This window comes from Bos javanicus, chromosome 8 (assembly GCF_032452875.1).
Source record: "Bos javanicus breed banteng chromosome 8, ARS-OSU_banteng_1.0, whole genome shotgun sequence".
In the NCBI taxonomy this organism is placed as follows: Eukaryota; Metazoa; Chordata; class Mammalia; order Artiodactyla; family Bovidae; genus Bos; species Bos javanicus.
This window is the reverse complement of record NC_083875.1, coordinates 111,598,608-111,626,545: the sequence shown is the minus strand read 5'-3', so window position 1 is coordinate 111,626,545 and position 27,938 is coordinate 111,598,608. Positions and strand designations below refer to the sequence as shown.

At 58.4% G+C, this 27,938-nt stretch overlaps 2 protein-coding genes and 1 long non-coding RNA gene across 5 annotated transcripts in view; 2 read left to right on the top strand and 1 right to left on the bottom strand.

The window, feature by feature from the left end:
- Positions 1-1,459: 1,459 nt before the first annotated feature.
- COLEC11 (collectin subfamily member 11) lies at positions 1,460-24,363 on the top strand. 2 transcript variants are annotated; one of them, XM_061426712.1, is made up of 7 exons: positions 1,461-1,751; positions 4,851-4,993; positions 12,534-12,605; positions 18,966-19,037; positions 21,341-21,394; positions 23,316-23,411; positions 23,597-24,363. In XM_061426712.1, the coding sequence occupies exons 2-7, from the start codon at positions 4,876-4,878 to the stop codon at positions 23,986-23,988; spliced, it is 804 nt and encodes a 267-aa protein (XP_061282696.1). In that variant the 5' UTR covers positions 1,461-1,751; positions 4,851-4,875; the 3' UTR covers positions 23,989-24,363. The 2 variants fall into 2 exon arrangements, with proteins under 2 accessions (XP_061282697.1, XP_061282696.1); XM_061426713.1 differs by lacking the exon at positions 12,534-12,605 and having other exon boundaries at positions 1,460-1,751.
- Positions 23,707-27,936, bottom strand: LOC133253240 (uncharacterized). Its single transcript, XR_009738247.1, has 3 exons — positions 27,747-27,936; positions 23,949-24,023; positions 23,707-23,793 (listed from the first exon to the last, which is right to left on the bottom strand). It is a non-coding gene; the product is annotated as an uncharacterized LOC133253240 (long non-coding RNA).
- The window catches only part of ALLC (allantoicase), a 30,907-nt gene continuing 28,954 nt past the window's right edge, over positions 25,986-27,938 (top strand). Inside the window, exon 1 of one of the 2 annotated variants that reach the window (XM_061426709.1) lies at positions 25,986-26,500. The gene's annotated coding sequence lies outside the window, so the exon portion shown is untranslated. Of the gene's footprint in view, positions 27,656-27,938 lie in introns of both variants that reach the window. The other variant, XM_061426710.1, reaches the window with a different exon arrangement.

Below are 27,938 nucleotides of genomic sequence, written 5' to 3'. Positions count from 1 at the left end.
ATGTGCTGTACACCTTGGTCTTGAATGTTGGGTGTCAGATATGTTTCAATTAAAAATACAGTTTTTATTTTAAAAATGCATGCTCTTTGTCAAGATGAGGAAATCCCCCATCTGTTCCCATTTTTCTGAGAGTTTCTATCATCGAAGTGTGTGGGTTTTGTCAGATGCTTTCTGCTTCAACTGATGTGACATGTAGCTTTTCTGTGTTAGTTTATTGGTATGGTGGGTCACTTTAGTCAATTTTTCACTGTAGCCGATTTTTGAATATTGACCCAGCCTTGCATCCCCAAAATACCACAGTCATAGCGTATAAATCTTTTCACATATTGCTCAATTCTGTTTGCTAATACTTGGTTAAAAATTGATTTCATCTACATTTTTTTTTTTTTGCATCCGTATCTTTTGCAAGTTATTGGTCTGTACTTTTCGTTTTGGTAGTGTCTTTGTCTGGTTTTGGTATCAGGATAACACTAACTTCATAAATTGGTAAGTGTTTCTTCTCCACTTCTGTTTCCTGGAAGAATTGTATGGAATTAGTTTTTCTTTAAACATTTGGCAGAATTCTCCTATGAAACCATCTGGCCTAGAGATTTCCTTTTGGGGAGATTTAAAATCACAAGTGCAATCCCCTTAATTGCTCCAGGACTGTTGAATCCTCTCTTCCGTGGAGAGTCTGCTGTGGCAGCTTATGTTTTCCAGAACGTGGTCTGCTTCCATCCGAGTCGTCGGGTTGACTTATACCGTCAGGCAATTTGAATAAACAGTCCGCTCTTCCTCATGCCTTTAGGGATGTGTGTGGCATCTGTCAGTCCCTACTTCTGTAATTTGTGATAACTTCTCTTGTCAGTCTTAATAAACGTTAATCTTTGAACCTAGCTTTTTATGATCCTAATTTGCCAACTGTCTTCTTAAATGACACCCCCACCCCCGCGCCCCACTCGCAGCCACACGGGAGCCGGATCCATCCAGTCACGGATCTGGCTTGCGTTCCCTTCCATGAAATTCCAGTGAGAGGAGGGCTTTTGCGGTCTCATCATGGGTTAGGGCTTCCCAGGTGGCGGCAGTGGTAAAGAACCCCGCCTGCCGATGCAGGGGACATAAGAGACAAGGGTTTGATCTCTGGGTCAGGAAGATCCCCTGGAGGAGGGCGTGGCAACCCACTCCAGTACTCTTGCCTGGAGAATCCCCATGGACAGAGGAGCCTGGCGGGCTACAGTCCATAGAGTTGCAGAGTCAGACACGACAGAAGCGACTCAGCACACACACACGCACAGATTAGGTCTCGGCAAGCAGCAGGTGAGTACTTCATGGTTTTGGAGTGAAACCCACGTGGAAAAAAAATACAGTATGTCAGCCTGTATTCTGTGTGATATCAGGTGATAATTGTCACTCTCCTTTCTGCTCTGCTGCATTCCCACAATACGCATGCTTATTTATTCAAAAGAAAGAAAGAGAAACAGGAAAGTGCATAAAGAAGGGACTGGTGTGGAAGTTTGGGGGGAAGAGTGAGGGGCCCTGAGACCCCGACTTCTCACATGTCCCCGAGTTCCCAAACTCCCTCCTCTGCCTGAGGCTTTGCAAACAGGAAGCCGTTTGCAGATAAGGCTGCAGCCCTGGACGGAGTGGAGTCGCTGCCCGGCCGCCAGCCAGGCCACTCGCCCAACGTGCGGGTCTGAGCGCAGACCCAGCCCGGGGCCCAGGGTCCCCGTGGCCACAGTCAGGACTCCCCCTCCGCCTGGTGTGCGCCTCAGGTAGGGACTCTGCTGGCCCCTCTGCAGCCTCGGGGCGGGACGCGGGAGATGCTGGGGCCACGAGGCGTGGCTGCTGGGGGGCACCAGGGGTACCGGGTGCGGGGCGGAGCGGTCTGCTCCAGGTCAGCCTGTCGCAGGGACCAAGGCCGGGATAATTCTCTGGTTCATGGTGGAGACTGCCTGGAGCCGAGCAAGAAGCACTTAGTGTACCAGTTACTAGGAGACCAAGGCAAGCGCTGCCAAGCTGACTCAAGGCGGGGAGAAGCAGCTTTTCCTGAGTCCCAGCCAGGTGCGTGCCCCACAGGAGGGGTGCCCAGGAGAACTGCTCCTCTGCTTTCAGTTCAGTTCCATTCAGTCGCTCAGACGTGTCCAACTCTTTGCGGCCCCATGAACCACAGCACACCAGGCCTCCCTGTCCGTCACCACCTCCCAGAGTTTACCCAAACTCATGTCTGCCCAGCAGCTCCAGGTGGGACTCAGTGACGGGAGTCGGGAGGGGCTGCAGAAGGCAACTGTCAGGACAAGTCAGGTCCCCTTGTGTCCGGGTCCTTTTATGATCGGGGAGGGGTCATCCCGCCTCCAGCACTGGGCTGTGCAGTGTCGCAGGGGCACTCACCCACCAGCCGCCTGCCTGCAGGCTGAAGCTGGGCTGCAGTCCTGAAGCTGAAAGCGGACATCTGGGAGCCACCGAGTGTGTGTAACTGGGTTTTCGGTTTGATGGGAAACGTGTTGCCCTGGGAATGAGCAGAGCAGCACCCAAAACTTTCACAGCTCCCCAATTTTATTTACGGTTTTGAACAACCTATATGCCAAATAAGAGAACACACAGATGATTCTCTAAAGTTAGGGAGGGAAAGACGGAAAAGGCCCCTTCTTCCTGCCTTTGGGGTGACGCTGGCCCTGCTGTGGCTGCGAGGACGCCCAGTGTCGCTGCAGGAACAACACGGCGAGTGGGGTGGGGTTTATGCCCCCGAGACCCACGGCGATGCTCTGCAGGCCCTCGAGGTGGCCGGAAGGTGCTGGGCCCGCTGTGGGCATTTAATGAAAATGGACAACTGCATGTTTGGCTTGCAGGAAGCCACATTTTTTTCATTGCCTGTTTCATTCTTACCATGTATTTCTACTAAAAGTTCCAAATTGAATTTCCTTTCCCCTTCGCAAAGCTGCCTCCTTCACGGAGGGGAGGGTCCCAGTCTCAAGGGCTCTGGCCTCCCGGGTCCTGGCTGGGAGATAAGGGTGTTATTGTTGAAGAGGCGCCAGGAGGAGCTGCAGCTTCCTGGTTTATAAAACAAAATTCCTCTTCTAAGAGAGCAGAAAGGAGCCTGAAGGCTGGGAAACAGGCTCCCACCAGGGTCTGCCCACCCCAACTTCTGCTGGCAGGACCTGCTGGGTGGGTGGGCACAGAAACGGGAGTGGGCAGAGGGCCAGGGGATGAGGGAAGGGCTGAGTGGGCTGTCTGCCGCTCAGGGTCCTCCTCCCGCTGCTCCCCTTTCTCGAGACCAAGTCGGAGCAGTTGTTGTTCAGTCACTCAGTCATGTCCGGCTCTTTGCGACCCCATGGAATGCAGCACGCCAGGCCTCCCTGTCCATCACCAATTCCCGGAGTTTCTCAAATTCAAGTCCATTGAGTTGGTGATGCCATTCAACCATCTCATCCTCTGTTGTCCCCTTCTCCTCCCACCTTCAGTCTTTCCCAGCATCAGGATCTTTTCCAGTGAGTCATTTCTTAGCATCAGGTGGCCAAAGGATTGGAGTTTCACCTTCAGCATCAGTCCTTCCAATGAATATTCAGGACTGATCTCCTTTAGGATGGACTGGTTGGGTCTCCTTGCAGTCCAAGGGACTCTCAAGTGTCTTCTCCAACACCACAGTTCAAAAGCATCAATTCTTTGGCACTCAGCCTTTTTTTATGGTCCAGCTGTCACATCCATGACTACTGGAAAAACCATAGCCTTGATTATACGGACTTTTGTCGGTAAAGTAATGTCTCTGCTTTTTAATGCGCTATTTAGCTTGGTCAGAGCTTTTCTTCCAAGGAGCAAGTGTGTTTTAAGTGTCAGAGCAATAGGTCTTGCTAAACACCCTGGTAGTCTCCTGATGCAGTTGTTTCTAGCTAGAGAGGATATTCTCGTGCACGCTTTGGATTAAAATAATCTGAACATGGCCTGCATCCCACAAACACCAATAAGCCAGTGTCCATCGACCTGAGCACAAGTGATCTGCCGCTAGAGTGGTGGTTCCCTCTCTCCCCACCCCCGAGCTCCTGTTGAGATGCCTTCTCATCGATGTAAGGAGATAACGGATAAGCCACAGGTGCCTGTAGCAGCATAATGTACATGCATCCTGGAGCGCTACTGTTGACTAAGGGCTTCCCTGGTGGCTCAGCAGTAAAGAGTCCACCTGCAATGCAGGAAACAAGGGTTTGATCCCTGGGTCAGGAAGATCCCCTTGAGGAGGAAAAGGCAACCCACTCCAGTAGTCTTGCCTGGAGAATCCCATGGACAGAGGAACCTGGTGGGCTACAGTCCACGGGGTCACACACAGTCGGACACACTGAGCAACTAAGCAAAACAAACTGTTGAGTAAAGCAGGTGAGACCACGCAGTGTGAACCAGGATCCCATGACTGAGGCCGGGCGCACCAGCCCTGCGCTGTCCAGGAATCCGCTGAGCCGACTTCAGGGCAGGGGGAGTGGGCGGGCTCACAGGTGTGGGGACGGGCCCCTCTGCAGGAGGCAGGGCTGGGGCGGGCACCAGACACTGGGGTCAGGATGCCGTCGTGTGAAGGGGCGGCTCTCCAGCATTTGGTTTTTGACGATGAACACGCCTTTGTGTGTACTGAACCTTAGTTATAAAGAACCAGAAGACGAGAATCTAGAGTAATATGGTCTTCGTTGTCACTGCTGGGCAAAGGGGACGTCTGGGTGGAGGTTTAAGTTGGCACCCGAGTGAGAAAGAGACAGAGGCAGAGAGAGAGAGGGAGAGAGAGAGGGACGCCCCAGAACGAGGGGAGCGGCCCCAGGCAGGCGGCCTGCGCACTGTCACTCACTGTCGGGCTTTCAGAATTCCCGACACTGTTTATTCCTGCCCCCTCCCTCCAGGAGTCAGCGTCCTGCCAGCCTCACCATGAAGCGGGCTCTGGCTCTGATGGGCCTGGCCTTCCTGTGTGTGCTCCGGGCTGGGGCCGCGCAGCAGACAGTGGACGACGCCTGCTCCGTGCAGATCCTCGTTCCCGGCCTCAAAGGTAGAGTCCCCAGGCCTCCCGGGCAGCACCGCCCACGTGGCAGCTGGTGGGCAGGCGGGTAACCTGGGAAAGGCAACCAGGAGGGAGTTCTAAAGAATGCTTTACACAGAGAGCAGTTGTTGTAGGAAGAGTCAGCAGTTTTAAACGGTCCCTTCCGAATCCCAATAAAAATATGCAAATGCACAGAAGTTGGAAGAAAAGCTGGAGGGAGACCCACTGCCGTATCAGCAGCCGTGCTTCTGAGCACAGAGCCCAGGAGGGTGAGGCACGCCTGTCTACAGCTCAGCTTTGTCCACAGATTAAATAGAAAATGGGGGCCGCATCTAGAGTCAGGTGTCTGGGTTTACAAGCGAATCTCGAGGGCACTTCTGAGAAGATGCTGTTTCCATCTGCTTTGGGACCATTTCTGCCGCATCCAGATGAGGTGTCTCTGACCTGCACGCTCCACAGGCCCCGCAGGGCTTTCTCCCCCACCGGCAGCTGCCCCAGGGACCGGTCGCTTCCTTCAGCAGTGGTCTCTCCCCACCTAACACTGTGCCGCGGGCAGTGATGAGCCACTGAACTGCCAGGTGAAGGCCGGTCCGCAGAGAGCTCACCGGCTGTCCTCCCCGCCCCTCCCACACGCACAGGCTGGGCGGGTGCAGTGAGCAAACGCGATGCGAGTTCTCCCACAGAGGGGGTGTGTCGGTGAATCTGCCGAGACCCTGCTCGCCAAGGCTCACCCGCCAGCAGGCAGTCGGACAGGCTCCAAGCGGCAGTGTGGGATGTCTGGGGCCACGGGCTACACGCTGTCACTTAGCCTGCGGTCTGGATTCCGGATCTCTGGGCAGCCTCGTCTCACACGTGTAGTTTCATGCTAGGCTGCCGACATCAAGTCGGCAATTCCAGTGGAGAAACTTCCTAGTATGTTTACGAAAGCCCTTGGAAATCTGGGCAGCTGGTTCTTTCTTAGATATCCAGCTTTGCTGAAGGATAACTGGCAAACAGAAGCTGCAGCAGCTATGTGCGGCGAGCTTTGTGATGCTGGATTCTGAGGCTTCTTGTGAACCGGCCCTAGAGTCACACTGACGGAGCCGCCCGCACCTCGCCTGGTTACTCTCTGTGGCATGTTCTGACTCAGGACTGCGGGGCCGCATGAGAGCCTTCTGGGCTGAGAAGGTGCTGACCGGAAGCGAGGAGGGATTCAGTGTTCTGGGCTTTACAGGGCAGGGGTGGGGGGGGCGGTGGTAGGCAGCGGGGGAAGAGTGGAGGGGAGATGCTCAGGTCCACGTGCATGCATGCCCCCTGCAGAGCAAGGCTCTGGCATCACAGCAGGGCCCGCCCCCCAGACCTGGGCCACTGCGGCGGGGGAGAGGGGGAGCAGGGGGCAGCTGCGCTCAGCTGGTCCTCACCGCCTGGATCCCCAGCTCACAGCTCCATCTCTGACCTCGCAGGTGCTCTGGGATGCTCCCCGGCTGCAGAGAGCAGGAGGCCCCAGGAGCGGAGAGAGACTTTTCTGACCCTAGGAGGCCCTTCCATGAGGCTCAGGGTCGTGGTGGGGCTGGGACTTCTCCAGCACTTGGTGTGTAGAGCATCAGCGTCACACCCAGATTCAGGGCACAAGGGACGCCCTGCCGCCCTCTGCCCTCTCCAAGTGGCTTCCCGACCACTGGGTGCTCCAGCCACACAGGGAGCCAGGGAAGGGACGAGGGCTCCGCCGGCCACACCTGCCCAGAATGTGCCCACAAGAGCCTGTGAAAGGTCTGATGACTGCACGCGTGTCAGGGATGGCCTTGGCCAGTGGGGATGGAAGTAAAAACACAATACGGGTCCTGCTTTTAAGATGAAAGAGGAGGTGCATGGCCTCCCCTTGTCCATTAGACAAACGCCGGGCCAGGCTCAGCCCAAGAGGACGAGTCAGTGCCCATCTCCTTAGAAACGGAGCCTGGAGGCACAGGGGATCTTAAATGCTGCCACCTCCACCGTCCCATGCGGACACCTCCTCCACTGAGTCACAGGGGCTTCAGGTCCTTCTCAGCACGACTCCAGGCAGCCTCCCCCCAACTGGCACTGTGCTCGAGATGAGGTCCATTTGCAGACCCAAAAATAGCAATCTCTCTTTGCATTCAGAGAGAGTAAGAGCCCTTTCCATTATGGCTGGAACAATGGGGTTGCAGGAAGGAGAATACAAGTGTGTATTAGCAAGCCTGCCACTCAGAGATTTTAAAACAGCATCGTTATTCTGAAGGTTTTATCCAATTGATTGGTTCAGTTCAGTTCAGTTGCTCAGTTGTGTCCGACTCTTTGCGACCCCATGGACTGCAGCATCCCAGGCCTCCCTGTCCATCACCAACTCCCGGAGTTTGCCCAAATTCATCTCCATTGAGTCGGTGATGCCATCCAACCACCTCATCCTCTGTCATCCCCTTCTCCTCCTGCCCTCAATCTTTCCCAGCATCAGGGTCTTTTCCAATGAGTCAGTTCTTCCCATCAGGTGGCCAAAGTATTGGAGTTTCAGCTTCAGCATCAGTCCTTCCAATGAACACCCAGGACTGATCTCCTTCAGAATGGACTGGTTGGATCTCCTTGCAGTCCAAGGGACTCTCAAGAGTCTTCTCCAACACACAGTTCAAAAGCATCAATTCTGCAGTGCTCAGCTTTATAGTCCAACTCTCACATCCATACATGAACACTGGAAAAAAATTGATTGCAGGGAGGTTGATAAAACTAGTTAGTTGACTCATACACACACTTGGGCATTTCGCTCTTCTAAAACGTTGCTCCGGCCCGTACCCTCTTCTCCTGCGGTCTCCCGGCCCCTTTCTCCCTAAGCTGGGCACCTCTGCCCTGCGCTTGGCCTGGGGAGGCCTACCCGCAGGCATTTGCAGCAGGTGTGGTGAGAGCCGAGCCGCTGTGGTCCTCCCCTGGCGGCTGTGGACTCAGCCCGGCGATGCACGGCCTGAATCTACTGACGGGCGTGCCTTCCCGCTCGGGTGGAGAGTCTCCCTGAGTACGGTCTAGGCGGGGGAGCTCGCGCACGGTCCGCGTGGTGCGCAGGCGCGGGGAGAGCCATACGCACAGGACACGTGGTCTTCCCTTCCGCGAGGCCCGAGGACATATGCACACGGCCGCGGGAAATGAGCAAGACAGCGGAGCGTCAGCCTCTGCTGGTCGAGACACTACAAATATCCGTCATTCAGAACCTGATGTAGCAAATTGGCCCCAGATCAGCGCCCGACAGAGACCCAGCTGTGGGGAAAGGCTCCGGCGTTCCCGGGTGCGTGCGCGTTGCGGGATACGTGTAACGTGTGTGCGGGAGGGGTCAGGAAGACAGTCACCAGCAAGCACACCCCCAGCCCCGCAGGAGCGCAGGCTCTGTGCCCCCAGGCAGCAGACACCATGAATTCAAGCCCTGCTGAACACCAACAGGGCTTGGAAATCGCCTGTGTTCCTGGAAGCGCCTCTAGGGCGTGCCTGCAGAGAGGAGGTCAAGGTCAAGGTCACAGGACAGGTGGTCAGGAGCTTCCTGCCGCTGAGTCTCGGGGTCTGGGCTGCCTCCCAGGGTGGGTGGGGAGGGGGGTGAGTCTTTCCAGCGACCCCCAGCACGCCGTGTGCACACGGGTCGTCCCCTCTTCGTCAGAGATGAGGGAGCTAGGTGGGACAGTCTACATGGCCCAGGATGAGGAGGCCCGCGGACTCCAGGTTCTGGACGCCCCACAGCAGGACCTTGAGGAAGGCTGGGGCCTCCATCCACTGGGGGAGGCTTGAAGGGCCTGGAGCCAGAGAGTCACGGGTCAGAGCCTCGGGAGAAGGGCGAGGAGGGGGTTTCTGCCTAGACTCGGGAGAGAAACCCCTCGGAGGAGGGAGGTGCGAAGGGGGTTCAGGATGGGGGGAGGGGGACACATTTGTACCCGTGGCTGAGTCACGTCAGTGTACTGCAGAGATCACCACGGTATTGTAAAGTAATTACCCTACAATTAAATTAATTAGAAAAAAGAAAGAAGCCCTACGGGTCCCGCTCCTCAGGAAGCCTTAACTGTGTCCGGCATCGTCTTATTCCTGTTCCTGTCTCAGCGAGGAGAGTCGGGAAATATGAGGTGACGTTTGGGGCTCTTCAGGCTCTTGCTGACCTTGGATCCTTACTCCCAACCCCTGCTGGATCCGCGGAGACGGCCGTGGAAGTGGGTGGACGCAGGGCAGGAGGCGGCATGACTGACGGCTTTCTCTCCCCGAGGAGGGGCTTGGCAGCCTGTCCTCTCCCCGGGGCTTGGCGGTCCCGGGAGGCGTGGCCTGTCTCTGGCCTGAGTCTTCATCCGTGAAGTGGACACGGTGCCCGCATCGCATGGGGCGGCGGGGGGCGGGGGCGAGGTGGTGTTGCTATGGAGATGACTGGAGCGTGTGTGAGCTCTCTGAGTCCATCTTAACAGACGAAAGAAAACCTGGGGGGTTTGCTGGCGCTACTTTTCCAGGATTGTTGAGGCCTCCGTGAGGTCCGGGCTCCCCAGGTGCTCTCAGAGACGCGGACACACCCTCCTCACTGCCCTCCCACAATGCAGGGGGTGCCCTGGTGGGCGCTTCCCTCCCTCAGCCCGGCGGGGCATCTGGTCCCAGCGCCAGCTGCTCCGGGCTCCCCACCCAACATCCCAGACCCCCGGCTCGCGGCTCCTCACCCGCCCAGGTGGTCCTCTCCCCCGACTCCCCACTGGGTTCATCCGCCTGCTTCAGCAGGCCCCCGTCAGAAGCCGGGTCATCGGGGAGGCCCCTTCTGATCTTCGTCTAAATTGCGGGCTTTTGTTGAAAACCTGCCTCATTTTATTCTTGCAGCCATGTCGCTATTGGGGATTCTACGTCTGTCTAATCCCCATTCACGTGCACACAGGCTCTAAAAATTCCTTTTGCTTGTGTTGCTTGCAGAATTTTCTCTTTACTCCGACGTCCCGTCTGTCACTCTAGCACGTCTGAGTTGTTTCCCCCATTTTTTTCTGCTCCCGCTCCATGGGTGCTCGCATCACACCCTTCGTGACTTTCCCCAGAGCTGGAAAATCACAGCTATGAAGGCTCGAACGTCTGTTCCCCTTTCCGGAATTCCTGAGTGGTGGGTGTGGGGATTTGTGGGTTTTTTTCTTCAATTCCCGACTGGATAACTTCAAAACTGAAACAAAACTTTTCAGCCCTTCATCCAAGTCCTTCTGTCTAATCTTTTGTGTCATAAACTAGCCTTGTCGTTGGCTATTCTGTTGCTCAGCCTGTCTACGTGTGTGTTAAGCCACTTCAGTCATGTCCGACTCTTTGCGACCCCCATGGACTGTCACCCTCCAGGCTCCTCTATCCATGGGATTCTCTAGGCAAGAATACTGGGGTGGGTTGCCATGCCCTCCTCCAGGGCACCTTCCCGACCCAGGGATGGAACCCACATCTTTCTGGATTGGCAGGCAGGTTCTTTACCACTAGTGTTACCTGGGAAGCCCTGTCTATAGAGTAACTGGTTTTGGAAACTCATCTGATGCAGAAGATCCCTAGGTGGTCCTTCTTCACTGCCGTTTGCTCCTGTTCCCTCTCATCTTTGCGGGGATCCTCCGGGTCTCATTTCAGAGCAGGTTCTGGCTGCCCCCCGAGGCCTGCCTCCTGGGTTGTTCCTTCTCCATCACGATGCTGGTGGCCCTGAGTTGTCTGCCAATTCCTGGTGGTAACAGATGAGTCTGTTAGCTGGTTCTTCATGCCGGACTTTCAGTGGTTCTCCCAGTACCATTGCTGTAATGGTTTCCTTCCTTTTTAAAGAGAGAAAGTGAAGTCACTCAGTCGTGTCTCTTTGCGACTCCATGTACTGTAGCTACCAGGCTCCTCCATCCATGATATTTTCCAGGCAAGAGTACTGGAGTGGGTTGCCATTCCTTTTTGAAAGATAAGAAAAAAATCCCGAGAACTACCCTGCGATTCAAGGGCCCATGTGTGTGCTGCACATGCTGGTCGCCCTGCGTAGTGGCCCCCAGAACCCCACGGCTGTGCTGGGGTGGCAGTGACACGGCCCCTCAGCTTCCAGGTCTCCTTGGTGCTCACTTTGCTCGTCTCTTTGTTGAATGCTTCCCAGCCCACACACTTCGGGCCAGATGATCGGTTTGGGGAATGTCACTGGGGAGTTGGTAATCTCAGAGAAGACGGCCACCCCGTGAAGGTGCACAGGGGGCGTTCACGCAGGACAGAAGTGCACTCGGACTTGTGCACGCCAGGGAAGGCACATCAGCCACAGCCACTCCCGGGAGCAGGGGCAGTGGGAGGCTACATGAGCCGTGATGACTGTGGTAAGGACAGGCTCCCCATCTCCAGAGAAGGGAGACCCACCTTGCGGGGGGTGGGGGGGTGAAGCCTCCTGGAGGGTCCGATGATGAGATGAAACCCCTCCAGGTGGAAGCAGCGTGTGAGAAAGACCTGGGCTCTGTGCACAGGGTTGTGGGGCTTAGAGACGGGACGTTATTTTTAGGGACATTTGGCTGTTGGTGGTTTTGAATCTCCAACCAAGGGAGGTGTCCTGATGGGCTCTGTGTTTTAGGAAGGTTGTTCCGGCCTGGACTGGAGCGGGGACCGAGGCGGGCAGGGGGAGGACTGGATGTTCTGTCAGGACTCCACCCTCGCTCCTGCCACATCCTGACCTGCTCCGGCAGGGTTCTCTACGACCTGTCCCCTGTGCCAAGCTGCGTGAGGGCAGGCTCGTGGTCCATGTGCCCCCAGAGCTGCAGAGACACGGCCGGGCATGGGGGCTGCAGAGGGAGCCCAGGGGAGCTGGCTTGCCTGTGCACAGTTGGTGGATACTCACTGGCTCAGATGCGTCCCAGTCTTTGGCTCAGACGGTAAAGAGTCTGTCTGCAGTGTGGGAGACCCAGGTTTGATCCCTGGATTGGGAAGATTCCCTGAAGAAGGAAATGGCAACCCACTCCAATATTCTTGCCTGGAGAATCCCATGGATGGAGGAGCCTGGTCAGCTACAGTCCATGGAGTCACAAAGAGTCAGACACAACTGAGCGACTTCTCTGTCTCTTTGCGACCCCATGGACTGTAGCCCGCTAGCCTTGACGAGGGGGATGGAAAACCAGAAACGACTCAGGGCCTGGGGCTTGGCGTCTGGGCGAGTCGATGTCTCAACGGCAGGAAAGTCCACAGAAGAGACTCACTTCTGGGGGAAACCCTGGGGTCGATTTGGGACGTGCCAAGTATGTGGTACCCAGGAGACTCAACAGACAGCCCAGTTCCCTGTTTCAGTTTTGAACAAAATAAATGAAACAGAACCAGTGGAAAGACTGGGCGCCAGTCTGGAGAGGGGCCGGAGCATTGCTGCAGGGAGAGGGTGGGTGAGGACGCAGAGTCCTGAGAGCAGACCGGGGAGGGAGACCGGCTGGGACGGGGTCGGGGAGCGAGGGTGAAGCCCCTGGGGGCTGGGCAGGAGGGAGGTCGGGGCCCCGGCCGGAGGCACAGACGTGGAGCAGCTTTCTCTGGTTGCTCCCTCCGCACAGAGGCCAGGGCCCAGAGCTCGGCACGAGGTCCTAACGGCCTGTGGCTTCTTCCGCAGGGGATGCTGGTGAGAAGGGGGACAAAGGCGCCCCAGGACGGCCCGGGAGAGTCGGCCCCACGGGAGAGAAAGGTACCGGCCTCCCCTGGCCCCGGGGCACTGCGGGGGAGAAGAGGCGGGGGGTGTGAGTGAGCAGGTGCCCAGGGTACCGGCCGCCCCTGGCCCTGGGGCACTGCGGGGGAGAAGAGGTGGGGGGTGTGAGTGAGCAGGTGCCCAGGGTACCGGCCGCCCCTGGCCCTGGGGCACTGCGGGGGAGAAGAGGTGGGGGGTGTGAGTGAGCAGGTGCCCAGAGTGCTCTGTAAACAGTACTCCCGGGTCCTGCCTGCCTGGTGCCAAGAAACAAAGTGCCTCCTGGGAGGCGCACGTGGCGGGACGGCTCAGGGCATGGCGCTCGGCTCTGGCTGGCCCTCACGTGCCAGTGATTGTTACACGCAGGCACAATTATGAGGGTGTGCAAACAGTGATGGAAGCAGTTACATGGTGTGCAGGGGAGAGGGCACAGATTTGGGTGGGCCATGGTGGGGGGCACTCTGTGGCCTCCTGTTTATGGCTGATGGACCCTAGTCATTTTTTGGGGGGTTCTGAAACCCGAGAACGGAAGTCAATTTGAACCTGTTCCCTCGTTAGTAAAACGGTGTCGTGTAGCCTGCTTCCTGGGCTGGTGCTGAGGTTCACAGGGAAGCAGCTACACGGTGCATGGCGATGTCAACCAATGTCCCCTTTAGGGTTCACTTACTGCTGCTGCTTTAAAATTTGCAAAGTCCTTAAAAGCGGTGTGTCGAGTGCTCTGTCAACGCTGGGACACTGTCCTGGGAGACCATGCCCTGAGATGCTCTGGCCCGTCCCCAGCCGAGCTCTCAACACTGGTGTCAGGAGGAGGTTGCAGCCACACGGGAAAGGCCATTGTGCTTGTCAGCCCTTGCCGTTTGCTCATTCTTTTGAGGTGTGATTTACCCGCCATCGCCTTTTGGGATGTGCCGTCCGTGGCTTTGGCCTATGAAACCCTGATTCCAGGCAAGACCTAGAGCGGTTCTGTCACCACCACCCCTCCGTCAAGCCCAGGAGCCGGTTTTTATTTATTCTCCCGTTACTTGGAACAAATTAATTCAAAAATAAACCAACTATGCTCCTGGCTCAAAGTTCAAAACGTATATTCCCAGGGACTAGCCTCCTTCCTTCCCCACTAGCCACCCTCCCCTCTGACCACCTGTCAGGGTTCTTCATCTTCGCAGAGCTATTTTGGAACGGCCAAGTGAGCTCTGGTCTTCCCTGCTCTGTAGGAGCAGTTGCAAAATGTATGCACCGTCGTGCGTTCTGTTCTTCCCGCTCGTCCGTGCACTTGGAGCTCCATCCACAGGAGGACACACGGGTTTGCTCGCTCCCTCCTGACGACACGGTATCCATGCTTTAGCTGGCTGGTCTCCTGTTACTGCAGGTTTGCAGTTTCCTAGGGCCTTGCTGCAGTGAGTCATCTTTAAATGTCATTCTTAATGTGCAAGAGTGGAGCTTGAAGATAAATTCCAGGCATGTAATTGTAGATCGAAATGCTGGTGTCTTTTGAACAAAGGGTCAAATCTGTTCACCCTTTCTTATTGAAGCAAAAGGAGGCCATCCGCCATCACCCTCCCTGCCTCAGAGAGCTGCCAGCCTGGCGGCAGTGAGAGGCTACATCAGTGTGCTTTTTAAAAAAGACGTATTTTCCTCTCTGGCCGCGTCAGGCCTCGCGGGGACGCAGCGGGGCTCTCGTTGCAGCGCAGACTCTCTAGTTTCGGCCCGCTGCCTTAGTTGCCCTGAGGCGTGTGAGATCCTAGTTGTCTGACCGGGAACTTTTTTGTTAGTTGCTGAGAAAGTGTGAGGGATTCCCTCCAGATGTCCAGAATGTCCCATGGGTGTCCAGTCTCCCTGGTGTGCACCGTTTTCCCCATGGGACCCCTTCTTTCCCCTCTCCGCTGGCTCCTGACTGGAGTCTTCCCATCCCATCAAGGACCCGGCCGTTGGAAGGCCCTCAGTCAGTTGTCTGGGAAACATCTGGAAGGAGTGCGTCTGAAATCTGTGGGTGGCCTGTCTGAGGGCCGGGGTGACTGTGCGGGGACCTGCCCCTCCCCAGGTTCCAGGGAGGGGGGTGGTCTGTGCCGAGGCATCTGGCCACGCTGGGCTGAGTTCCCCCTGCTGCCCTCTGGGCAGACGCTCTACCTTGAGATGTTCCTCCAACCAGAAGGACCAGCTGGGCTTATGCAACTTCAGCTTTGGTTTGGGGGGCGGCCGAGGTGGGTAAGATTGGCAGCCGGTGCCAGGGGGTGGGTTGGATGGGACCACGGCACCCTGTCCCTGGCGCCCTTCTCAGCTCAGCTTCCATGGAGGGCCGGCTGGGTCGATGTGGGGCTGCTGCAGGCGGGGGCCTCCCACTTTGGCTGGCATGCCATGTGTTGGGGGGGGTCTCTGGTCACACAAGGAGCAGCCCCCCTGCTGGGAACTCAAAGCAGCTGCAGCAGAAAGTGCCTGCAAGCTGCTGGCTGGCTTTTTTGGAAGAACAAAGACAGCCCATGTGCTGCGGCAGAACCCACCCCCCCCCCCCGCTCCCCCACCGTTGTCGGGGTCCTTCATTGGAATGCGAGTCCTGCCTGCACTTCCCACACGAGCTGTGCTTGCTGACACCACCTGCTAAACGCGTGTCATCTCAAGCCCCCAGACACGCAGCTAAGAGGCCGCCCGCCGGCCCCCCAAGCGCAGGAGCTGGGGCCCCTCCCGGTGCGGGAGGGTGGAGGGCGATCCCGCCCCTGATGGGCTTTCTAGGCGCTGGAACGTGTGTGTCATCCCCGTTAAAAATCGCTGAGGAAGCAGGTTGCCAAGTGCTCTTTCTGCCCTGTCTCCTCTTCAAAGGACCGTGTGAGATCTTCATTAAAATTAATGAGGATCGCCAGCCCGCTGCGAGCCCCGTCCCTGTGCGTGTCCAGAGGACAATGTGCGCAGTGCCCGTCTCATTAGCGGAGGGGACGGGCTCCCTGTAGGCGCCACCGCCAGCTCCGGAGGCATGGAAGGACAGGGTCTGAGTGTGTCCAGTGTGTTCCCAGGGCGGGGGAGTTTGCTTTTTGTCCTAAAGGACTCGAGAGGGGGCAGAAGGCAGTGGGCTCTTGTTGCGTCCAGTCCCCGCCGGGTTGGCAGTCACCCGGCTTTTCTGCTGCTTCTGGTTAACCATGGGTGTGGATCTGTCAGGGGACCCAGTGGCTCTCGCCTCTTTCTTCTCCAGCAAACCCCACAGAGAGAATATTCCTTGAGGAGTGGCAGCCCACACCCCAAAGGTCTCGCATGCATGCGCAGGGTCACACTGCAGGACCTGCTGGGCTCCTGCTCCCAGGTTCCAGCCCGAGTGCATCGAGGATGACAGCGTTGCAGGGTGTGTGTTTACGTTTGCGTGTCTGGATGTGTTATCCGTGCGTGTGTGCATGTTTGAGTGTCGACATGTGTATGGATGTGGGTGCATGTGTGCATCATGCACACACATGCACAGGCATGTATACGTGCACACTCGCACGAATGCGTGTGCACATGTATATGTGTTAGTATACATGTGTGCGCACACATGTAACAGGCACATGTGTATGTGTATACACATGTGTAATATAGATGTGTGTACACGCGTGTGATATAGATGTGTGTACACGCGTGTGATATAGATGTGTGTGTGCACGCGTGTGATATAGATGTGTGTGTGCACGCGTGTGATATAGATGTGTGTGTGCACGCGTGTGATATAGATGTGTGTGTGCACGCGTGTGATATAGATGTGTGTACGCACGCGTGTGATATAGATGTGTGTGTACACGTGTGTGATATAGATGTGTGTGTGTACACGTGTGTGATATAGATGTGTGTGTGTACACGTGTGTGTGCGCACATGAGTTGCCCAGCACCACCACTGCCCGCAGCAGCACCCACAGGTGGTGGCTGTTGTCAGTCTGCCCTCCGGGAGCCTGATGTGTGGGAACCGTGTAGGGCAGGGTGCTGGTCGTGCTGGCCAGGGCGACCCCTCACTTGGGGCCCAGCTTCCCCCAGGGCCCGGCCTTCTGCACAGAGGCCCTCTTGTGAGGCCACCAGGCTGGGAGCAGGCCAGGGCCTGCTCCGGCTCTGGGGCCTTGGAGTCACTCTGCGATGTGTTAAATTGTAGATTCCGGTGTGTGAGCTGGTGTGCCCAAGTCTCTGTGTGTCTGGGTGGGTCCAGGAGGGGTCAGATGACAAGGGGAGTTCAGCCAGGGCCAGGGCCCAAGTTCTGAGCGCCTCGCACACGGCTCCTCCAGGGCAGGTGGGCAGCGTCGTGTGCCCAGCGTCTCAGACCACAAGGAGAACGTTATTATCACAGTTTGGAGAGAGTCGACTTTGAGGGCCCAGATGCAGGGCTGGCTGACCCCCAGCCTTGGCTTGCACAGGCGGGCTCCTGCACCTCCAGCCTTCTCGCACCCCCAAAACCCCAGGGGTCCCCAAGCCTGGTTCTGGGACCAGGATGCAGACCAGCATCTGCATCGCCTGGGAGCTTGGGGACACCCCTCCCAGACCTGTGGAGTCCCCCCTGGGGTGGGTCCGGCCATACGTGGTGACAAGCCCCCGGGGCCTCTCCCCGGATCTGCAGACCCACAGTGCCTTCGCTGCCCTTGGCCTTGGGCTCCAGGCCCACCTCCATTCCCTGCCCCGTGAGCCGCTAGTGTCCGACCGTCTGATTGTCCATATCCGTACCTGGTTTCTTAGAGCTCCCTACAGCAGGGACCACCTCCCACACTCCTCCAAGGGCAGGAGCTGGACACAGACATGCTGGGGACAGGAGCCCGGTGTCAGCGGCAGCCTTGAATTAGTGGTGAAGTTCGGCTGTGCAATTCACAGACGGGCTGAACGCCAGGGGCTCTGCAGTCATCCTCAGGTTGTGACTTATTTACAGCGGCAGGGTGTGTGCTAGACCCTGACTGCGTCCTTCAGCGGATGAACTGAATCATTACTTGATCGACTGCTAAGCTGGAAGGTTTTGTGTGTGGGGGGAGGCGGGGGAGGAGGCATTTCACCAGATTGTTCCTGATGGAGGTGCTTCCCCTCCAGGCCCTCCTCCCAGCCTCCCCCCCTCTCCTATCTGCTTGGGGTGGTAGGGGCCATCTCGGGGGAGCAGAGGGGTGGGCAGGTGCTGTTCCGAGCGCCCCGCTGCAGGGGTCTCGGGAGATGTGAGCCTCAGCTTGTAGGAGCTCTGCACTCGGTCCTTACCTTTTCTAGTTGGACTCTTCTTAGCAAACAGCAGACTCCAGATGACAGGCCCGCGCTCACACCCAACCTACCCCAATGTGACCCAGGCTCCTCTGCGGTGGTGGGTCTTCTGAGTGAAGCAGCGCATTCCCCAGGCAGGAGGTTGCTCCCCGGGCTCCAGCGGCCCGCCCCTCTGCAGTGGAGCCCTCGTGCTGGGACCCATCCACCCCGTCCACACTGTAGGTGAAGTCTTTTGACTCTGTGTGTCTGCCCTCCCGTCTGCAGCTGTGGTTGGGCAGGTGGTCTCTGAGACCTCCAGCTGCTCTGGGCATGGGTCTTCATGGGGCTGCTGGTGGAGCCCAAGTTTAATCTAATTTAGCGGATCTGCACGTCCCCTAAGGAGGCCATGGCAACTGTCCCAGAGGACCCTGATGGTCAATGAAGAAACAGTGTGAAAACCAGCCGAACCACCCCAAGAGGCCCCCGTGCCTCTCCTGTTACAGCACTCATTCCTGAGGTTAGAGCCACCTCCTCCAGCAGATGCTGAGCTCTGTTGCTCCTGTGTCCCCCCAGCATCATGCAGGGCATATGGTGTCTGCGGCAGGAGCTCGCCTCGTGGCTGGACCGGGGACCTAACCCTGGGAACCTGGTCTGTGCAATGAACCCGTCCTGTAATAAACACAAGCGCGTCCGTGCACGCGCTCTGCCCCCGACCCCTCCTCCTTGTGCGGATCTGAGCCGGCCCTGGTTGGACTGGGGGCATGTTAGACGGGTGGCTCTGGGCGGCGTGTTTCCGTCTCCACTGTGGTTCAGCCCTCAGCCTGCATTCTGTCCTGTGACCTTGACCTGGTCTGAGCTGGGGCAACATCACAGGTAGGACTTGCCTGCTGGCTGCAGTGCTCGGTCTGAGGCTTGGTTGAGTGGAGGACATCGGGGTGTGCGAGGAGGCCTCTGCCGTTCCGTAGCGTGCAAGACTTAGGGGAGGGAAATACCTCAGCAGGTGACGTGAGTAACCCTCCGGGGTCAGTTGACCCCAAGACCTTGGAGAGTTTTGTGCGTGGCTGTGTGTGCATGCATGGCTGTGTGTGCATGCATGGCTGTGTGTGCATGCATGGCTGTGTGTGCATGCGTGTTCCGGGGGATGGCGTGCCTACCCGTTACCTGTACACGTTACCCGTGCCTTGGCTGACCGTGATCTCGTTGTTTCCGCAGGAGACGTGGGCGACAAGGGACAGAAGGGCGGCGTGGGGCGCCACGGGAAGATCGGCCCCATTGGCTCCAAAGGTATTTCACTCGCACCTCTGGCTCACGTTCCCTCGCAGGCTCCCCACTGGGTGCTTGGAGAGCAGCTGGTGGGCGTGTTTATCGTGTGTGCTTTACATGTGATCGGGTCTGCCCTGATGTTTAGGTTTTGCACCCTGCAGGGCTCACGAGCTGCCCGGGCTCGGGGGACAATCAGGAGACCCGTTTGAGCAGCGGAAGGACCGTGTTCTGGATACACGGTGTGTCCACCTCCAGCTCGGTGGCTCAGACTTCCTGAGATGAGCACAGGGGAAGCAGCATCAGTGCCCACGTCATCCCCTTTGACCTGCACGACCCTGGAGGCTGGGCTTGGACGACGAGGCCCAGGGCAGTCAAGGGGTGGCTCGGCCTCAGCTCTGCCCCCTCCACCCTCTGTCGGCAAATGATTTCTGAGCCCCTGGCTTATCTGCACCTCTGCTGGACCCCGGGGCTCATGATGGGGCAGGCAGGCCCCCAGTCCCATGGAGGCTCCCCACAGGTCTTGTCGCGGGTGCTGGCGGCAGGAGACCAAGGCTGGGGGGCCTGGAAGGCTGCAGGGGCTCTGCCGAGTGGGCACACCGTCCATCACAGTCCTGGCCAAGGAGCCCTTCCTGCCAGGGCCAGGCTGGGCCAGGGCAGGTTCCTGTGGCCCCCATCAGGAGAGACCACCTAGACACACTCATGGCTCTAAGCCCCAGATGGGGTGACGGGGCACAGTCCCCAGGCCCCACGCTGGGGACAGGGACTGTCCCCAAAGCGCCTCTGCCCCTAGCAAATCCGCAGGGAGCCCCTGCCCTGGGGATTCGTCACGGAGCACACACATGTGTGTGACACAGAGGAGGGTACGACTGCTTCCGGAAAACTTTAAAAAGTGGTGGTAAAACGTTGGTAACATAAACTCCATCACTTTCAGCGTCCAGTTCAGCACCACTAAGTTCACTGCCGTGATGTGCAGCCGCCACCGCTGTATACGTATTTCCAAAATGCTTTCTTTACTCCAAAGAGAAACTCTGTCCTCATGAAGTAGTAACTCCCTCTCCCCTCCAGCCCCAGCAACCACTTATCTGCGTTCTGTCTGTGAACTTGCCCACTTGGATAGTTCACATACCTGGAGTCACACACTCTTTGTGCGTTTGTATCTTACTTCACTGCTACGATGCTTCCGAGGTTCATCTCCGCTGCAGCAGGCGTCAGGACCTCCTCCCCTCATAGGCTGAACAATGTTCTGTTGCGTGGATGGACCACGTTGTACTTGCCCCTTCATCTGCTGCGGGTCGATGGAGGGGTTTCTGCCTTTCAGCCATTGTGCAAAAGGCAGTGGGTGTTGCCTACGAGTAGGGGTGTACCTGCTTGTAACACACAGCATGTGCTCTGGGTACATGTCAGAGTCTCACGGGGGACAGCTTGCCCTGGGGGTACTCGGTGGGCTCAGCTTACCTGAGCTTCCGTGTCTCTGAGGCTGCCATGCTGAGCCCTTGTCAGGCTGAACCCAAGTCATTTGCAAGCTCCTGATGCTGATAAACAAAGGCACCAGCAGGGTGGAGCCTGCCGAGCTCTCCATCCCCATCAGACAGAACATGGGTCTCCAGGGACACGCACTTCACTGTCCCTTCACTGCGCCCTGGTCAGTGGGGGTGCTTACGTGCTCTCGGGGGAAGAAAGATATGCTTTAGTGACATCCCTGTGATTTAAACATAAATATCCATCGTCTAACTTCAAAGCAGCTAGAAGCTCTGTCTCCATGGCTTTCTCTGATCCCCTTCTTTCATAAGTTGGGAGAAATGGAGGGTCAGAGTGGCTGAGTGGCATGTCCTGTCCACAGAAGGCTGGCGCCCAGGTGTCCATGGTGACACCTCGCTGCCTCCCAGAGAGGGTCGGGGAGGCCCTCATTTTGACTCTGCTTGGCTGGGTAACCCATAAGGTCCATTCATCTCTGAGTTCACATGTTCTACTTGGGTTCTCTTGCTGTGATGAGGGACTCGGACAGGACTGGCACTGAGCCCAAGATTTCCTGAGATGATGGATGTTCTAGGAAACATGCTGGCTTTCCAGGATCGACGTGAAGAATGCTTGTCTGGTAACCTCTCAAGTCCCATGCTGTGTGTGTGTTCCCGGTCATGTAAGCAGAGCCTGGAGAAGCAATCGCCGACAGACTGTGCCTCCCTACAGTTCACTGCGGGAGTAGGGACCGGGAGAAACCCCAGGCACTGCCCATGGAAGAATGAACGCTGTCGCCTGGACAGTCTGAGCTCATGGAACACGCCCCGGCCCTGCTTGGTGACTTTGGCCTTGCTTCTCTTTTGCAGGTGAAAAAGGAGATTCTGGTGACATAGGACCCCCTGGCCCTAACGGAGAACCAGGTATGGCATAAAGAGTCCAAGGATTTATTAAACGTGTGTTCAAACTGCACTTTTAAAACATATAAATCATGACAGCACGCTTCAAGGGGCTGGAAAGCAGCATAAGTACCTGCCCTCCCCTCCCCAGGTGTCGCTCCCTCTGTGGACTCCTTCAGTGTTCGGTTTCCTCCCGCCTGAACATGTCCCTGTCCTGCTTAGGGCCGTGGTCTGCCTGCCGACTGCATGTGGTCCCAGCTCCTCATTCGGCTCAGACACAGGGGTCCTTTCCTAATGCGTCTCTGGGGAGCTACTTGCTCTGAGCACCCGGCGTCTCTGAAAAGCATGTCTGCACCTTCTGGTTCTGCTCTTTCTGGAGTCCTTGCAGGAGACTCCCCAGGGGACCCCAGCCCAGCTCGTCCCTGCCGGCCACCCCTCCTGGGGGCTGCGGAGGCCCCGCTGCGGGCAGACCCGTCCTCTCTGTCAGCGTCCTGTCACCCCCACTTCCCCTCTCTCCCCGGAGGAGCCCCTCTGCTGCCCCCGCTTCCTTCTCCACGAGGAGCCGCCCGCCCCCACCCCCTCACTGGCCAGCCCACTGCCCAGCTCGCGCCTCCAGCGTCCCTGCCGCGTTCACGTGGTCCACACACAGCCTCCCCCACCCCTGCCGGACTGTCCCTGCGGTCACCCGCTTCGGCTGTCCTGTTTCCCGTCCCTGCCACGCCCTCCCTCGGCTCTCGCGGCAGCTCAGACCCGTTGCTGAGACCCCCTCCTGGCGGGTCTGCACCTGCCGGTCCTTGTCTGTCCCCCCACCCCCCTGCCGGCGACGCAGGAGACACCTCACAGATTCTGGATGAGGTGGGAACGCGGTGTCCGCGTCCCAGGGGCGGCCCCTGTGCGCGCTGAGGGGCCCATCGGGTGGACAGCGGGCCCAGCCCTCCAGCTCGGCCCTCAGAGACCTTGAAGACACGTCTCAGAGAAAGTTCCCTCAGAGCGAACCCACCCAGGCGCGGTGGTGCCAGGTGCCCCGGGATGAGGACGCCCTGTGGGTGGTAGGGGTGTTCGGGCTCTCGGTGATAAAGGGTGGCTGGGAGTCTGGATGACGGGCCAGACACCGAAGCTGACGATCAGACTGCGACGGTGGGCTGAGCGCTCATGCGGCGGAGTCCTCAGGAATGGGGAGAAGTCCTGCGGCCGGGCGGAGCCGCTGGTGGGCTGGGCAGGGGGTGGGGGTGCGGAGCCGCGGGTGGGTGGACGGGGCGCCGGAGGGCCGAGCCGCGGGTGGGCGGGGCCGCTGGTGGGTGGGCGGAGCCGCCGGAGGGCCGACCCGCGGGTGGGCGGGGCCGCTGGTGGGTGGGCGGGGCCGCTGGTGGGTGGGCCGAGTCGCGGGGGTGGCGGGCGGAGCCCGCAGCCGGTCCTGATCTAGAGCGGATGCTGGAGCCAGGTGTGTCTCCAGGTGTGCCTCCACATGCGACTCGCCTAGGACGCTGTGACAGCCAAGTGACATTCCGAGAAGGCTCCTTACCCCGTGGAGCTCCTCAGGGCACGAAGATTAGGGTCCTCTTGAGAGTCCGGGAGGAGACCACGCATGGGTGACCAAACATCGCCCAAGGGCTGCAGCTCCGCCACACTTCTCAAACGTCTCGTCTTCTCTCCCCCGCCCCCGAAACACGGTCCAGACATCCTCCCGCGGTGACGGTCACGACCCCCACTGTCGCCCACCCCGTGTCACTTCTGCACCCCACTGATTCCTTACTACGGTGACCACAGCGAGACTGAGAAACTCGGACCTGACTCGGGCGCCCCTGTTGCTGACCTCCCACCGCTCCTCGCCTTTAGGGTCAAGTCTCGCTCACAGCCTGGACGGCCTGCGTGTCTGCAGCATCATGTCGGTGCTTTGGGGAGGGGGCTCATCTCCTAACACGCTGGCCGTGGTCTCCATCCGCAGGCATCCCGTGCGAGTGCAGCCAGCTGAGGAAGGCCATCGGGGAGATGGACAACCAGGTCACCCAGCTCACGGCCGAGCTGAAGTTCATAAAGAACGGTACGTGCTTCCGGGCACCTTCCTGCTCCTGGGCGTCCCCCAGCCCTGCCCCGTGAAATGCTGGCTGCGGGGGTGGTTTCCGTGGGCCCGGCCGGGACTCTGTGTCTGCCCCCACTGCACGGTGCGCTGGGTCGGTGCTCCGTTCGGGGACCTCTGGCGCTCACCCTGCAGCCCTGTCGTCGCAGCCGTTGCCGGGGTGCGCGAGACGGAGCAGAAGATGTACCTGCTGGTGAAGGAGGAGAAGCGCTACCTGGACGCGCAGCTGGCCTGCCAGGGCCGGGGCGGCACACTGAGCATGCCCAAGGACGAGGCTGCCAACGCGCTGCTGGCCGCCTACATCACGCAGGCCGGCCTGGCCCGCGTCTTCATCGGCATCAATGACCTGGAGAGGGAAGGCGCGTTCGTCTACGCGGACCGCTCGCCCATGCAGACCTTCAGCAAGTGGCGCAGCGGGGAACCCAACAACGCCTACGACGAGGAGGACTGCGTGGAGCTGGTGGCCTCAGGGGGTTGGAACGACGTGGCCTGCCACCTTACCATGCACTTCCTCTGCGAGTTCGACAAGGAGCACGTGTAGGGGGCCCTGCCCTGCAGCCCCTGCATCTCCAGTGTCTGAAAGGAAAAACAAGTGTTTCTGGGTATTATTCCTGAAGAACTTAAAGTTTTACAACTTTAAGTAGCCAAAATGTTATGTAATTATTACTCAGAATTGCTCTTGGCTTTGTCCAAAGTATAAAATAGCTTCTTTAATTATTACAACAGTTAAGTACAAACAATGGTAGTGAGGTCATAAAGGACTATATATGGAAAAGCATCCTCTTGCCTTTGATCAATGCTTCTGTAAATTATATTAAAATATAAGTTCCTTTTCTTTGTTAATCAAGTAGAGACAGCTTTGCTTTGCTGCAAACCCAGATTTCAAGAACAAGAGAAATAAAGGCTCTGAATCTGATGACTGAATGTGCCATGTCCTTTCGTGTCCAAGTCCTCACTAGTGGTATTCCTTGTCTGTTCCTGTATCACTGTCACCCTGAAACAGCAACTTGTGACAAGTCATCGGTGTCCCTGAAGGTGCTGTGGGCCAGGACTTCATGCCAGGCACAGCCAGGCTCTGCCTCACTGGCCACACTTGACCATGAGGTCACACGGGTGGCTGGACGGGGCCTGGGTTCCTTGCTGGGCGCCTCTGCCCTGGACAGCTCCCAAGGACCGTTGGTGCCTCTGAGCAGTGCAGCCTGAGCCCATCAGGGAAGCGATGCCCCATCGCAGTCTGCATCCCCGTCTCAGGAGCCAGTGGCTAGGCCCAGCCTACACTCAGGAGAGGACTCCTGGGGGCAGGGCCAGTGGGGACCATTCTAGAAGCTGCCCGCCACAGTCACCCATGGTTCTTCCTCCTGTTATGTCAGAAACCTCAGCAAAAATATAACAAGCATCTTCATTTTTCTAAGGAAGCATGTAGATGTGCACGTACAAAGGAAAACAGCTGGGGCTGGGGACCAGAAGGGGGCTGTGGGGAAACAGTCTCAGGCCCTCCTGCGAGTCTATTTTGGGACCGAGGCCCTGGCTACCCGACTATGTCTGCAGGATGCTTGTATACTGACTGCCTCGGAGGAAGGGACGGTCTGCCTAGAGCGGCTGGGGCAAAGGGAAGGCCGGGTGATGCCCAGTGCGGGTGGGGCTGGTGCTCTTCGAGCGCCCTGTGGATGTGTAGAAAGCACAGCAGCCCTGCTCGGGGTTTCTGCGGGCGCCCCCACAGCACTCCCGGGCCTGCAGGCATCCCCGCCTGCAGCCCACAGCCCTGAGCTGGCCTGGGTGCCTGCCCCTCACAGGACATGCAGATCCAGCCCAGGGGGGCTGTGCCAGGGAGCTGACGCGCGAGGACGGTGCGTGGCAGGGCCTCAGGAGGGGTCCGGCCTGGGCCTCCTGAAGCCTGAGCCTCTGCAGCATGAGGGCTGGGACCTCTGCCTGTGAGACTGCCCTCGGTCACCGCCCTGGTTCTAGGGTGGGTTAAGGGTGCCCCCACCCGGCCAGAGCAGGGCTCATCTCTCGGGGTAAGTGCACCTCCCTAGTCTGGGTCCCTCTCTCATCTGGAGGGAGTGGGGCACCTCTGTGCTCTCATGTGGTCTCGACTCTCAGGTGGAACCAGAGGGAGTCATGCCCGCCGCCTCCTCCGCCACACCCTCCTGCGAGGCCCCGTGCCAGCAGGCCGCCCAGGAAAACCGCTGCTCGGTCTGTGATGACTGCAGCCGCATTTGCTCGGACGCGACAACCGGCGGGAAGCCAGGAATGAAGTGCTAATTCAATCTCCGGGCTTGGCAAGGGAGGGCGCGGCGCCCGATCTGCGGAGGAGGAGCGGCAGTCTGGCTGCTGGCGGGCCGGGCTTCTCAGGCTGCACCGAGGCGGGACCGCGACGCTGTGCGCGGGTCTCCGAGCGCCCAGCGCTGCGCGGGCGACACGGATACGCGCCGGACGCGGCCTGAGGGGGCTGCCCGGCGGGCGGCCGGTGCGCGCGTCCACACTGCCACCCAGCGGCTGCGGAGACGGACGAAGGAGGAACAAAGGGATGACGGACGCCTGGGAGGGGAGGAGGGGGCCCCAGACCGAGCCGCGGGGAGCCGTCAGGAAAGAGCGCAGCTCGTGTGGTGTCCCCTCCAGGAGCGAGTGTGACCCCAGGTGGCTGCTCGGACTGCAGGGGGGCAGACGGCTCTAGCCAGGGGTTGTCATTCCTGCCCTGATCCCCACCCCCTGCAGCCCTGGGCCCTGGGGGTCTGGGGGCGAGGGCTGCAGCTAGACCGGGCAGGAAGGTGTTTGCTCGAAGACAGATGTCCTGTGGCTGTCCATCTTCTTGTCCCTGGGGCAGCCTTTGTCTGGACATCCCTGCCTCTTGATGGGGGTGACAAGGGCTCTCACATCTGCCCACGGCCATCTCTGGTGTCGGGGCAAGACGGAGCCCACGTGCCCCTTTGGGGGCAGGTGTTGAGGGAGGGCCTGGGGGGGTCACCAGGTGTAGCCCAGTTTAATCCAGCAGGTCAGACCCGAGGGCAGGGCTGTTTCTTCGCTGTAAGCAGGAAAATCGGAGTCTGGCTGATGTAAGTAGAAAGGGGATTTGTTGAAAGAGTTGGGGCAGGTGAAAGGGATTTTGGAAAGACTGGAGAATGTCTGGCGCTCAGTCTGAGGAAGGAAGAAGCCCACACATCCTGCAGAACGCGGGCCTGCAGGGCTGGCAGCCTCTGCCAGCTCCAAGCACCCTGCCATGGCTGCTGTCTGTGTCCAGCTGGACTCAGAGAAGCAGAGGACAGCGAGGCCCTCCTGGTGACCCACTGGCCACGGCCTGAACACTGCAGCTGCTGCCTCCGGAGAGGCCGTGGGTGACCGGAGACATCAGGACAGAAGCACAGCCATTAATTTAAAACAATCTGCCACGTGAGGAAGCACAGGATGGGTTTTGCTATTAAGAATTTCACTTGGAAGGGAAGATGCGTGCCCTCTGGAACCAGAGGGTCTGGTGGGGGCCGGCCAGGTTCCTGGAGAAGGACGGGGACAGCCTTTCCATCAGGGCAGGGTCGGGGTGCAGGGGGAACAGGGTGGGCCAAGGCCTGGGAGGAGAGCCCCGGACGGGAAGTGGGAGGGGCTCCTGGGTTGGGAAACACCTCCAGAGGGTAGGGGCGCCCGCGCTCCTGCACACTGGGTGTTCTGAGCCCCCGCTCGGTTTAGCCGCTCGTGAGGTAGGCTCCCAGGATCACCTTGGCAACCTTGGGCCGCAGTTTCTGCATCTGTGAGCCGGGATAACACCGGCAGGATGCTGTGATGACAAGTGCAGTCGGCTGTGCCCCTCATATGTCAGGCATGACCATGGGTGTCAGGTGTGACCAAGGGAATTAGGCATGACCATGCATGTCAAGTGTGACAAAGGGAGTCAGGCGTGACTATGCGTGTCAGGCATGACCACACGTGTCAGGCATGAACATGCATGTCAGGTGTGATCAAGGGAATCAGGCATGACCATGCATGTCAGGCAAGACCATGCATGTCAGACACAACCATGTGTGTCAGGCATGACCACGTGTGTCAGGCATGACCATGAGTGTCAGATGTGACCATGGGTGTCCGGCATGGTCATGCATGTCATGTATGAACACGGGTGTCTGGCTGTGCTCAGCTGTCCCCATCTCATGGGGTGCACTTCCCCAGACCCCAGGCTCCCAGGGCCAGGACAGGTGTCTTTCCTGCACCACGAGGCACAGGTATGTTTTCTCCAAGTCCATGGGCCCCTTTAGCCCCTGGAAGCTCCGTGTGCACCTGCACTTTCAGGCGGAGGGTCCTTCCTGCACTCACCCCCCAGGCTGTTGTCTGCTGGGTGCCTACGCTGGGTGTGCTGGACACATGCTCTCACAGGAGCCTCCTAGAGACGGACCCCAGGGGATCCGAGGGCTGACAGCAGGGGTTTCAGGTCCACATTGTTCAGTAAGGGTTGGGGGGCCCCTTGGCTTCTGCAGGGAGGGGCCGCTCAGCTCGGAGTTCCGTCTC